General features: G+C 34.8%; 1 protein-coding gene across 1 annotated transcript; it reads right to left on the bottom strand.

Moving 5' to 3' along the window:
* Positions 1-6,531: 6,531 nt before the first annotated feature.
* Positions 6,532-7,839, bottom strand: LOC131079750 (receptor-like protein 33). The gene has a single exon (XM_058017785.2). It carries the CDS (start codon positions 7,837-7,839, stop codon positions 6,532-6,534), a length of 1,308 nt encoding a protein of 435 aa, XP_057873768.2.
* Between the last annotated feature and the right edge of the window lie 6,552 nt (positions 7,840-14,391).

Below are 14,391 nucleotides of genomic sequence, written 5' to 3'. Positions count from 1 at the left end.
ATTTATTTTTAACATCTCTTCTAAAATTAATAAGCTCTTTATTTTTATTTTTTTTCCTAAAAGCTGTCTTGATGTTAGGTTTTAGATGATTTAACTATTTTGATTATATTCTACTATTGAGATTGGCCTTGTAAGATTTAAAACATGTTTAATAGATTGTGCAAAGAATGCTTGCAAAATATGTTTTAACTTTTTAAATTGTAAAGATGAAAAGGAAAACATTGATGTTAGGTTTTAGATGATTTAACTATTTTGATTATATTCTACTATTGAGATTGGCCTTGTAAGATTTAAAACATGTTTAATAGATTGTGCAAAGAATGCTTGCAAAATATGTTTTTAACTTTTTAAATTGTAAAGATGAAAAGGAAAACATTGTAGTAGTAATGCATATCATTTATGTTGTCTATTTTGCAATGATGTTATTATAAAAGACCATGTGTTACTTCATTATTATTGAATTGTAAGGTTATCAAATTTCATTTGTATTGTCTAGATAATTTAATAAGATATTTATTTATCAAAATATTTTCATAATAAGATTTGTTAAGTCTCATTTTTTTTGGTTGTACATTCACAAGCCACCAAACAAAAAGAGACCTCAATGTACTATTTTTTAACAAGGGTGGAGTATTTGAGTCAGCTTCTTGTAAGATGGTATATTATTCTTTCTAATCGAGAAAACTATTGTTTCCATATTCTCTAACATGTATCCAAAAAGGTAAGCTAGAAGGATAATCTCATATGTGGGAAAAGTATTAATCTATAGGCATTTGAGTTAAGGGAAAAAATATTGATGTTTGATGTTTTTCTCTTAATAAAGAGAAAATATTATAATTACTTTTGTATTAAATATAGAGAAATTGAAATTTTTTAACAATACAAAACACTGATCAACTTATTGTTTTTTCAATTGATAAAAAGTTACTAGCTACAATATTTTACTGAAAAATGTAACATACTAACACAATTACAATCATTCTTTCTACCATATCATATATCTATCACCTACATATAGCAATGCAACTATTACATCATGAGACTATTATAGATGCAACTCATTCAAAGAGGAATAGAATGAAGTGTCATCCACCAATAATATTATTACTTTCTACTCTCATTGTTTGTGCCCAAATCCATCGCTCCCAATGAAGTACAAACAACTAAAAGCTACTCATTTGATCTAATGGCTTTAATGATGAAGTCATCTCCATGTGTGATGAAGTATCTTGGTTTAGTGTTCTTCACTTTATGTTCATATACTTTTTGTTATACTTTATTTGAGACTCCATCCATTCTTAGTGACTTAGTGGATTGTTGAACATGTTGTAGGACTAGGTGTGTTCATAGATCTCACATGTTGAAAGTTGACTATCACAATATGAAATCTCCATCGTCACAACCACCTGCATGAGAATATTAAGAAATGTGAATCTTTTAGAAGACTCGGTAAGTGTTGTCACATTCCCATGAAATCTCTCTTCATTTCTAGCCATCCATATGTACCATAATATTTCAGTTAATAAACAAAACCAAAACATATGACATCCCTTATTTAAATTAATAATAGATCCAAAAATAATATTCATTCATACGAATATTTTTATTAGTATTCTAGTTCTTAGGACCACAAAAGGTATTTCAAACTTCTTTAGCATATAGGCATCCAAAAAAGATATGCTAAATTGATTTAGGTAATTTTAATATTATTACTCTTCATTTTTAAGGTAATTCCTGTAAATTAAATGTCATCTAAAGAAATCCATTTTAGGCTCCAAAATATTTGACTAAATTTGCTTAAATATATCCTACCAATGTTTATGAGTATCGTTGACATTCTAGCACTGGTTAAGATAATAAAAAAATAGAAGCATCATTAGCTAAGAACTTATAAATAATCTTTTCCTTAACATTAATCAACTCTTAGCCATCCTCCCATTTAAAACATTTATAATTATCAACCACATTATTAAAGAGAACAGAGAATGGAATTCCCTTGCAAGCATTTATCAAAGGATTTTGTTCTCTAATTTATAGAGGATAAGGAAAATTCAAAGCTCAATGAGGCCCAATCTTTAAGTTTTCCATCTTGTAGAATATGGTTAGCACTTAATATATTTTTGGTACCAAATGTTGGCTAAGAAACCTTGAAAAGACCAAGAGGTTTTCCCTTGTGTTCAAGATTCTACCATACAAATCTTTGGGAAAATATTTTCTTGGCGTTATCCTTAACAAAGTGAAAATCCCACACTTTTCCTTTGACCATCTCTTAGGCCTTCGAGAGGCTCCTAAACACTATAGACCTTGTAGGGATAATGCGATATCTACTAATCATAAGATCACAAAAGGGCAAATTAATTTAGGTTTTTCCTTAATTTGGCACAAGAAGTTGGATGTTATTCCTTATCAAAACTTTCTGAGGATGTTCTTCTTCTATAGATTTGACTATTCATTTAACTACTAATGCAATAATTTATTTATTTTTAGATCCTTTAGACCAATTTCCCCTTAAATTTTCTCCTTACAACACCAATTTTATTCAATATAGGTGAAACCGTTTCCATTTTATCCAAGTTTATAAAAAAATAATATCATCCCATAATGTGCCTCGAAATTAGATATTGAATCAATATTAGAATATGAAGAATTGATTATCTTGTGAGAATGTTAAACCTTATTGGATATTGAGATGTCTAGACAAGTGGGTTGAATCTTAATTTAATTAGTCCATTTAAGGTAAAGCCTAAAGAGATCCAAACAACATAAAGACATGTGCTAGAATTTTGAATAGATTGAGAAGTTTCTTAGAAAATGAAACATAAGGCTCCTCCAAGACTTATATGTAAATTGTGGGACTTTGTATCCTCCAACAAATATTAAGACCTTCTCCATTATCAATTACAATGTACACACAATTTCATGTTTATTAATGAGAACTATAATCATGAGGGATCATATTGATTTTTAAATCCTAGATAATTTTGTAAATGTTGCAAAAATACAATATATGACTTTGGTGCATGCATATAATAAAACAAGCCTACTAACTCATTTGATCTTATAGGATGTGAGATAACTATTTTTTGTAAGGATTCTTGGAGTATCTCATGGTATGTAGGTGAATATTGAAGCAATTCCCAAAGGGAGACCTTACCTGAATTAGCACAAAGTTGTTCAACAAGATTGTACTCCTTACCAATATGTTTTGACAAATGAGGGAGTGGAGGAAGAAATAGTTGAGAAGGAGAAAAATATGTGTATATTCTTTGCAATTAAATGTGTTTTACATGTTGTGACATTTCTTGATTAAGTTTAGTACTTCGAGTGAGTTGTTTTCATAGATTAAGTAATAGAAAGGAGGTCTAAGTGTGTAATTAATACCTTGGACAACAATAAATAATTTAATTTCTGATAGACGGTTAATGATACCTTGAACAATAATAATAGGTTATGTTTGACATTGAGGAACATCAAGATGAAGATGAACAACAATTGGAGTTTTCACTTGAGTTCATTTGAATGACTGAAAGTATAAACTATGTTGATTATAATTTTATTAGGAACTTTATTCACTGATGTATCATCTCTAGAAGGGATAACATTGAGAAATTTTTTAATTATATCATCCTCTTTCTCCAAAATACCTTCAGGAGTAGGATAAATTTTGGTAGAGGGATTAGTATAGCTAATTAGTGCTTCAAAACAAATATCATTTAAGTGAATATAAGGTAAAGTGATATTAAGAAAAATGTTAATGGTATCATCCTTTTATGCTAAAATATCATCATGAGTAGGTGAAATTTTAGGATAGGGACAAACATAATTCATTAATGCTTTATCCCTAGGCTAAACATAATAGTGATAGGAGTGCTAAAAGGCATATGGAAAGATTAGTTGCTAAAGACTTCAAGATTATAAATTATTTTTTAGAGTAGAATATTTCCCAAATAGGCTCAAAATGATCTACAAAAAGTACACTAAGGAAAGTCCCAAATAGACTCTAAAATTATAAAGGGATACAATTTTCAACATAACAATTAAATAATAAAATAAATATTATAATTAAAATAATATAATTATTAAATAATTCTAAACTGAAGTAATCCAACTCTTAAATAAACTAGCTATATACCACACCTGCCTTTAAAAAATCTATGTAAAAGATTAGCCCGAAGATATCAATTTGAGGTGTCTACTTTAGTTTAATAAATAATGTGATGAAATATAAGAATGTTGAAAATGATATTTTAAAATCTTTTAGATATATTTCTCTACATATAGGTATGCTAGATTTTATTATTTTTGTTTGTCAATGCTTTAACAGTTTTTTATTTTCTCATTCAAACAATTAAGCTCTACCACTTGTTGCCATTGTAGTTACATCACAACATAATAAAAATAAATCTAAAATAAAATAAAATAATTTAAATCCTATATTATTTTTAGATTTCTTAGATAGATATATTTAATATTTCAACCCCCCAAAGGAAGTCAGCAATCACCACCAAAGATAGTATGATGGGAACAATCACACACTAGTTAAGCACCCTTATAGTAACCAATCCACATTGTGCCATCATTAGAAGAAGATGACACAACCAAAAACACACCAGGTGCCTACCACCTCTAGACAGCCTAGAGGTCAAAACCCTAACAATCCCCTAATAATCTACCTCAATAGGATCACAAGCAAGGTTTCCAATCCAAACAACCTTAGGAAGAGTAGGAGAAACCAAAAACACAATAATAACCTCCATAGGAATTGTGTACACACAACCCTCCACTGAGACCAGAGAACATGAACTAAAAGAAGAAAACCCAAAAGCCATAGAGGAGACCCTGAAAGGAGAAAGGGTCAAACCTCCTCCAAACAACATGCAGTGCCCATAGAAGACAGAGGGCCCATCAACAAACCCCTTTGCATTAGAAAAATGACTAATAGTCCACAAAAAAGACAGGGGCAGTATGGAGGAGCACAACATAAAAGCCTCCAAATTTATGCACACAAGTGAAGAGAAAGAGGAATGCCTTGTACACAAGTAGTCCACAAACCACAATAGGTGAGAAGAGAGTAGGGAGTCTCCAAGAATAGACAACAAGCCCCTGCAAGAGAATGTAGATGCAACCTAAGAAGACTCCCAGCCAAAGACTGCAACCCAAAAAAGCCCAAGAAGAATAGGGACCACACCTCCACCACCCATAATAGAGCACTGAGAAGATGACCCGCAAGATACACAAAGTAGTGAAACAGGGCACCCTATAAAACGAGATAGAGCCAAGAACCCCAAGACTAGGACTACCTAGAAATGGGCCAAAGCTCCAACTGGGTAAAAATTCACACCATGGCCATCACCATCACCATTCCCATCTCCATCCCCATCACCTACCTTTTCTTCCCTTGAAACCTCCCCTCCTCCTAAAACCCTAGCACTCTCCTTCCCCATCTCCTAAATGGTTAGTTTAATTAACATGTTTATCTATTAAATATGTTATAATAATAAAAAATTTAAATCATCACAACATTACAATTACAAGGCAAAAAATATTTTTATTATAATATCTCAAAGGCAAGCACTATAACCACATCTTATGGTCATAGGTGAGGTCATGGTCAATATATCAAAAGAGATTAAGGATCTAGGTCTCAAGGATCTCAATTGTGTAGCAAATGTGTGGCTTAGGGACTGAGCAACATGCAAATGGCCTTAGCCCTTTTTGCCACTTTTTGCTTCTTTTGATGGCCACGATGCTTCTAGCTTAATGGATTCTAGCATGTTCCCATACTTGAGGTGGTTATTCCCCATATTTGTTTTCTACAATCTATTGCTACAAACTAGAGGAGGAGAGTGTTGTCATTGGCTCAAAGCCTATTGATGATGTTTTTTCCCCATTGATGTATAAGGTAAACTTTGGTTGTGGCTCCCACCCCTTCCACCATTGCTACTCTCACCACTTAGTTACATTTTATGTTTACTATTATATGATCTTAACCCAATTTCATTTTTTGTTTTCATTTTAATTTTAAAATTCTTTTTACCATTCGCCTTTTCCAAAAATAAGATATATTATTTTTTTCAAAATAATAAAGATCGTATTCATTAAAAAAAGTACTATAATATTGCATATTGGTTACTTAATTTAGAACGTGTTATGACAAAAACAAATCAATATACCATTTATTACAATATATAACAATACTTTACACGCATAAATCTAAATAAAAAATTTATTACTACCCTTCAAAAGGAAGTAATAAAGACTCCTCTATATTCCACAATTCATAGAAAAAGCAAAGCATTGAATAAAATAAAATTTGTATATCCCCATTACAAGTCCTCTAGTAAGTCGACCAAAAATAGACATTATACAAAAGTCTCACTTTAAGATAGCTACCAGCACACCCAAATTCATTATGCTGACGGCATAAGTAGTAAGACATTAAGATAGAAATTAAAATAGAAACAGTAGAAGGATTTTCTTGCCTTCTTAGCACTCCTAAGACATGTTGTATCGCCCTCAGACTCTCTTTGGCTAGAAATTACTATGAAGCAAACGCCAAAGTATGTCCTTTCCACAAATGAAAGAGATCATTCCACCAAACGAAATGCCAAATTCCAGACCCAATGCCACCAGTGACACGTGTTCTTCCACGATACTCAGCAGTGGCCTCTCCTCCTTCCCTCTTGTTGAAGTTTCGTTATTTTGTTGGCACTTTTGCAAGGGGCGCCCACAGAAACATGGAGGATTTTCCAGGAAAGAAGTCTCGTTGAAAGTGTCAAATTGCGTTCCACTTGGTATCCTTCCACACAGTCTGTTGAATGAAACATTCATGACCGCCAATATAGTCAGTTTAGATAGATCCTGAGGAATTCTTCCACTTAGGTCATTTCTAGACAAGTCTAACTGCTCCAAAGAAGAGATATTTCCAAGAGATGGTGGTATTTTACCCTCCAGTTGGTTTCCAGACAGATTAAGCAGTCTCAGACCAGTCAGACTTCCCATGCTTTCTGCTATTTCCCCGTGGAGACAATTGTTTGATAAGTCTAATATGGTGTTTCCTGCCATTACATATTCCAGGCGGTACTCATGTCCCTTTGCTGCAATCATCATATCCTGGTTAATTTTTGACTTGGTTACTTGTGGAGCAACAAAGCCCTGGAGATTTTGGAGATGGGAGGGAATGTTCCCAACGAATCTATTGTTGGTCGACAAATCTAGCAGCTTCAATTTGGTGAGATTTGTGATCCATGCAGGAATACGTCCCTCAAGTGCATTGTATGCTAGGCTCAAAACTCTCAACTCTTGAAAATTGGCAACATACTCAGGAAGCTCACCTGTCAATTTGTTCTCCCTGAAATCCAAGTGTTGAAGGTGCCTACAGTTGGCCAAGGATGCAGGTAAATCTCCAGAGAAGCTGTTAGAATAAGCAGACACAATTTCCAATGAATATGGAAATTTTAATTCTAAATCTCCATGCAATGAATTGTTTGACAGATTCAGCTTCCACAGGGATGTGGAGTTATTAATTGACTTTAGAACTGTACCATAGAATCTGTTGAAGCTCAGATCCAAATATTCTAGAACAGTGACATTGAAGAATGATTCTGCTAGCGTGTCTTCATTCTGGTTTCCCTGTAAGGCAAGAGTTGAGAGAGGAGGATGGAATACGCTTCTCGGCACCATCCCAGTAATTTTGTTCCATCCGAGATCTAGCCACAGGAGACTGCTACAGCTCCCTATTTCTGGAGGAATAGAACCCTCAACCTTAGTTGGCCCATAGATTGATAACTGTGTAAGTCCTCTCAAATTCCCCAACTCAGGTGCTATAGTTCCCGACATTAAAGAATTAACCCCCAAAAACAAAACATTCATGGAAGAGCAATTACCTAAGTTTGGAGGAATCCTGTTTTCCAATCTGTTAGACTGCAGGTAAAGGCGTTCTAATAGCTGAAGCGAACCCAATTCTTGAGGAATGCTTATTCTCCGGGTAAGAATACGAGCTGTTGATGTAATCAAGGGCTGCAGTGGGAATCGTAATTGGCAATGCCAAGCAGAGACTATACAAAAGAACTGCTAACCTCATTGACCTTTCCTCCATTTCCACTTCTAAACTTTCAATTTTTAACACACCAGATCTTAGACTGGGAGATTTCAATACCTTCTTTCTTCCATATCATCACCAGCTTTAATACTTGGGCAAATTGAGCAGCAAAATTTTATGTTGCCCACAGGGAGTCAATTACCTTATCAGGAGCACATTGACTAAGCCCAAAATCAGTGTTGAAGTATTTGCCATGCGGATGTGCTCGTCACCTGCATTAAAGCACAAAAGCGACGCAACTGTAGAATTTTTAACCTGACCTCTTCTCTCTAAACCAGCTGATTAGCAAACAATAACAGCAAAAAGAATAAATTGCAAAAAGAAATCACAATTAAGAATAAAAAACAAAGTGCCCTGGAATTGCACACACCAATTTCTTTATTGAAGATTAATTAAAAAATTACATAGAGGCTGTATATATAAAGAATTTGCAGCCTAGAAGAATTAATAATAACTGCAGTTCTAAATATATTCCTAGCATTGCATGGAAAACTACTAAGGCTCTCAAACTAAAAAAAAAACCTACTCCCTAAATTAAGAGTACAATAAGTGCATGCACAACATACTTTATTTATTAAAAACAAACTCATGCAAAAAACAAAACTAAAAATAGTCCTAAGGATTAATGCATGTTGGAGTACATGCTTTATTTGCATGAATAAACAAAAACTGATTTAAACTAAAAATAGCTTATGCATGGTGATGAATGGATAGATTCATGTCCAAATTGGAGCTGCATCAGTTATCAACATGCAACAACTATGAAGGTTGAGTTTTCCATTCCCCGTGATGGAGAGAATCATAATACGGGTGGCAACCTTAATACACGATGAAGGAAATTTTATTGAATAATTATTTACTAGTAGTTGTATGGGGAGTGCGTGCACTGGATAGGGTTTATCGTGATCAGGGGTGTTTTTATGTTATTAGTAGTCGGTGTGGGGAAAACTATTGGAATGAGTGTTGTTGGATGAACTGTAATGTTGGAAAAAAGGTGAATGATGGAGAGCTAGAGGAAAGCCTTTCTTCCTTCCAAGGAGAGATGAAAGTTTCACTTCGGATTCTCCTTCAAACACTTTTCACGCATTACATTAGAAGAGGAGGAAATACACTAGATTCAACCTCCAGAGAAAGAGATGGAATTCTGAGTGATGGTAAATTAATCCCCTCTTCTGAGATTGAGATTTGAAGTGATTGAATTGCATAATTATGATCAAGGGTAAAAGTGACAAAGGTCTGATTATAACTCAATATAGAAGCATATGATGAAGTTGTGCACCTGGATCTAGAAATAATATGTCGAAACAAAGTCGCCCTACAAATTTGGGAAAAAGTTACTTGGACCATGGCGGGAATGTACATGGTCCTCCAAAAAATCCGGGAAACAAAAAGGGTTTTTTCGCCTCTGCAAATGGAGCCCAAATTCAAAAGGACAACTGTGCACTAGCAACCTACACACAGAAAAAAGAGGGAAAGGTGTTGGGATTGGGGGTTTGCCTTCAGGTCAAACCCTAGTTTTGGAATAAACCAAATGATGAAAAAATGTACTTGCAAGTAAATGTAAATGAAAGACTGAAATATAAATCACCTCAAGGGAGGTTGTAGATAGAATGTAGATAGATTTTCTCATGTGGAATTGAATGTTGGAATGAATCTCCTCTTCAATGGTTGAATCCTTGACTTGAATGCAACACCTAGCCTTGAAAGGAGACTTGAGAATGTTCAATGCTACAAAAAAATGCTTGAATGTGTGATCTCGTGTATCTATGTTATGTCAAAATGGAAGGGGAAATGTGACTTAAATACTTGTCATTTAGGGTTAATTGACTGATTTTTCATTGCAGGCCGACACTGGAGGAGTTTTCCCACTCAATGTGCAACCTCTAAAGCACATTTGAAAAGGGTCTTGCCCCAAAAAGAGTAGAAGGCAAGGGTGCCACACCCCTATCCTGCCTTTTTTTGTATGATAGGATGCAGTTCGGGCAGTGCAGAGGGCAAGTAAGGTGCAGTTCTCAGTTGTCGAGCAAGTCTTTGGTCTCCGATCTAGCTTAGGGATTCAAACCATGTGCGTGAGGACCCTAATATGGTCGACAATTGTAAGGGTCACAATTTCATAACACTACATTTATCCCCCAGTTTAGAGGGAGTATAAGTGTACGTCAATACTATTAGTAAAGTACAAGGAAACAAGATTGAAAGACTTCTACCACGTCAAGGAGGCAAGATGCACCAAGCCCCCAGTGGACTTAGGATCTTACGACATCGATTGACAAAGTAAAAGAGAAAACCATGACTGCAAGTAGCAAGGTTCCCCTCGCTATGAGTCACGAAAAAGATGCCAAGATTATGAAGCAAAGCCAAGTTCACTAAATAATTCTAAATATCGAAAAGGAAAATATGATCGGAGTGTATACCCCCACATTAAAGCAATTGCGTGTGCCTTATCGGGAGTGATTGCTTTAAGGTAGGATACACCCAAGAGAGAGAGAAGAGAGGGAGCACATTATCGCAAGGGTTTAGCCCCCAAGTGAGGAATAAACCCAAGGATAATGAACACGAAGCACGAGGTAGTTTCGCTTTCCTCGAGGTCAGTATGTTGTATGATAAATCATGTTTATCATATATGTATATGTGCATATAATAATCGTCATTCCCCAAAGAAAAGATACTACCTTAGAAGAAAGGGAATAGAGGATGTCTTTCGATTCAACATGAAAGAGAACAAGAAAAGATCTCAATGCTTTGCATCATCCTCAAGTAGACATTGAGGGAAAAATAGAAGATTGAGGATACACATAGAAGAATGGTCACAAAAGAACAAGAAAGGAGAGAGAGATAATATCTACAAAGCTAATATTGCTAATCTAGAATGATATCTGCCTCCTGATCTTGTTGATCACTATTTGAGGAAGGCGAGTAACATGCCAGAGGAGCGACATCGAGCACAACAGATGGAGCTATCAAAAGATCCAAACAAGGACTATGCTCATGTGGTAAGTCACTTTGTTCGATTCTAGGAGCTAGGATTAGGGTTTGTGAAAATTTAATTGATAAATGCTTGTCCACATCAGCATATTCATACTCGCTATTAGAAGCATTAGGAGTTGTATTGCCATCATTAATAACATTTTCACTCATTTCCTCATCAAAATTTAGAGAAATAGGAGCAAGAGCACGAATAGGAGTAAAACCATCACATGTTTCTTGTAACTTAGGATTTTGAGATGTAGGTTGAGCATCTTGCTTAGGAGAAAAGGGAATCATGTCAATTGTTGGAGCCTTGGAAGATAGAGTATTTTGAGGGACAAATTCATGAGCTCGCACAGAGAATCTTCATCGATGTTCTCTTGCACAACGATTATGTCGAGTCTTAGTGGAAGGTTGAGAAGGAGGAGGAACATTTGAAAAAGTAGGAATGTTTTTATGTTTTATAGTTGAAGGTTTAGGTTGAGGTCTTTTAGGTTGGACAAGAGGAGAAGCAGGCCTCTTGTCTCTATAAGAGGAAGGAGGTGGAACTGTGCCATATAAAGGAGAAATGTTAGGTGTAGGAAGGAGACCAGGTCCATCATGAGGAGGAGGTATAGGTCTAACCTTAGGAGGAATAGTGTTGTTCTTCTTAGGAGAAGGCATAGTCACATCCATGGGAATAGATTGAAGATCTTCCTTAGGAGGGAGACTAGTTCTATCCATGAGGGGAAAAACTTCATCTTCAAGTATGATAGGAAAGTCAAGTATTGGGGATCTAGGTTGACTCGAGGATAAGATCGTATCTTTTTTCCATTTTTGATAAGATTGAAAAAGGGCATCGCTCTTTGATGGAAGAGATTGAAATTTCTTAGGCCCAAAGAAATCAATAGGAACACTAGGGCTTCTTTCGGATGGACGAAATAAGCTATGGTTCACAGTTAGGATTTCGCCATTGTGAGGTAATTTCAAACACTTATGGATAGGAGAAGCATTAGCCTTCATGGAAGATAGCCAAGGATAGCCCAACTTCACACGGAATTTCTCAGAAGAAGGTATGATAACAAAGTCAACATCCATATATTTAGTATGAACTTCAACAGGAAGGGTGATAGAGCCAATGGTAGGACAAGAGAATCCATCAAATAGCTTCACTACATTAGAGGCATCATATATGGGTTTATGCAATCGCAAAGCAAAAAGATACTCCTTCGTGATGACATTAACCATGCAAGATGGATCAACAAGAGCACCACGACAAGGTATGTCCTTAACCTTCGCAACTATGTATAAAGGGCCATCGGGTGCTCTAATGGTCTGACTAGGGTTAAATGTAATACAAGGATCCTTAGGCATATCTTGTTTTTCTACCATATTTACCAAGTTTGGAGCCATATAAGTGAATTCCTCAGAGGAGAAAGAAGTATACTTAGTCTCAACCACGTTAGAGGTATGAGAAGGCAAAGGATCAGTAAAAAATTTAAGATTTTGATTAGGAGGAGCTACTGATTTATTCCCTATATCATTTACACCTGCCACAGATATAGTATTGTTATCAATCAAATCTTGAATCTTATTTTTTAATGCGAAACATTTCTCGGTATCATGACCAAGTTGACGATGAAATTGATAAAATGAATTGTTATCAAAATAAGGGGATGCAAGTTTAGAAGGATCAACTTGTTTTATAGGAGGAAGTTTGATAACATTTATTTGCAACAATTGAGACATAATACTATGTAAAGATTCATTCAAAGGAGTAAACTGTCTTTCTCTTTTGAAAAATTTAGAAATAGAAGGCACAACTGTTGTAGCATTCACATTGTTGTTGTTGATTGTATCATTGAACTTGACGAAGCTTTTTGTTGGCTTGAACTTCACAAATAGTTGTTGAACACTCTCCCCCTTATCACTCAGAGCCATAGGAGTAGATTGCTCCATTTGACTCACAACCAATTGATAATTGTGGAGTATTGCGCACAACTGCGGAAATGAACTAAACTCAAACAAAAGAAGCTTTTCCCTGATATCTTTTTGCAAATTAGAAATGAAAATTAATTGAATATTATTATTAGGTACATGAAAAGAAATTTGAGCACACAAATGCTTATATCTACCAATGAAATCAGTCACTTTTTCTTTAACACCTTATTTACAATGCATTAAATCAGTCAAAGTGATTTTAGGACCAATGTTATTTTGAAATTGTTAGATGAAAGCATTTGCTAGTTGTTGAAAAGAAGTGATAGAATAAGAAGGCAAAGAGAAATACCATTGTAAAGTCTTATCTCTTAGTGTTCTTGTAAATAGTTTTGCAAGCAATCTTTGATCATAAGCAAAATCGGTACACAAGGTTTGAAATGTTTTGACATTCATAAGAGGATCACCTTGTCCATTATAGAATTCCAATTGAGGGACCTCAACATGCATAGGTGGCATGACTTTAACAATATTAAGAGAAAGTGGGTTCGCAACATCAAAGGTGGGCACACTAAACTTGGATTGACTCATAGAAGCAATTTTTTGTTGTAAGGAAGACACGGTTTGAACAATATTGATAATGGTTGCTTCGGTAGAAGAATTGATGTTAGACATTGTTGATTGAGAAGGTGGTGTGATGTTATTGAATGAAGACATGGAATGAGAATAAGTTGGTGGGGAATTATGATAAGTAGGCATTGGTTATGATTGAGTAGGAAATGAGACACTTAAAGGAGGACTAAAATTGTTTAATGAATTGCCTCCTTGTGTCACATTGATTGGTTGAGGAATAATATGAATACTTTTGGAAGATATACGTAAAGATGGAGGATTAAAAGAGGGATTACCCCCATGACCAATGGTTGTAGGAATGACATTTTGAGATGATGTAGCCATGATGTTTGAAGTGAAAGTAGGAATACTAGCCATTGAAGTGGTCAAAGGAATAGAAGAATTGATTTGATTTGAAGGTTGTGAATAACCTAAGTTCTCAACACAACTTGTGATAGGAATGACATTAGAATCAACAATATGTGCAATGCTATGCAATATCAATTCTATTCTTATCACTTTGAATCATGTGTTTAAGGCCTTCAATTAATGGAAGAGCTTCACTATTAGGGTACTATTGGGACATCCATTGATAAAAGTTACCAAATTGATTGTCTAATTTTGAAAGTTGGTATATGGAAACTCTAGTCAAAGCTTCTTCTTCATCATGGGATTCATCAATTGGATAGATAGAGACATGATTAGGATGGGAAGCATTAGCATTATCCTCATTAAAGAAGTCACCTAAATTATGCTCCATCTCCTCGGTAATTAAACCTTGGGAAGCCTTAATT

This window comes from Cryptomeria japonica, chromosome 1 (assembly GCF_030272615.1).
Source record: "Cryptomeria japonica chromosome 1, Sugi_1.0, whole genome shotgun sequence".
In the NCBI taxonomy this organism is placed as follows: domain Eukaryota; kingdom Viridiplantae; phylum Streptophyta; class Pinopsida; order Cupressales; family Cupressaceae; genus Cryptomeria; species Cryptomeria japonica.
This window is presented reverse-complemented; position numbering and strand designations above follow the sequence as displayed.

Excerpts from the sequence above, each read along its gene's own strand:
- LOC131079750 (XM_058017785.2), bottom strand. The coding sequence starts at position 7,839 with ATGTCGGGAACTATAGCACCTGAGTTGGGGAATTTGAGAGGACTTACA.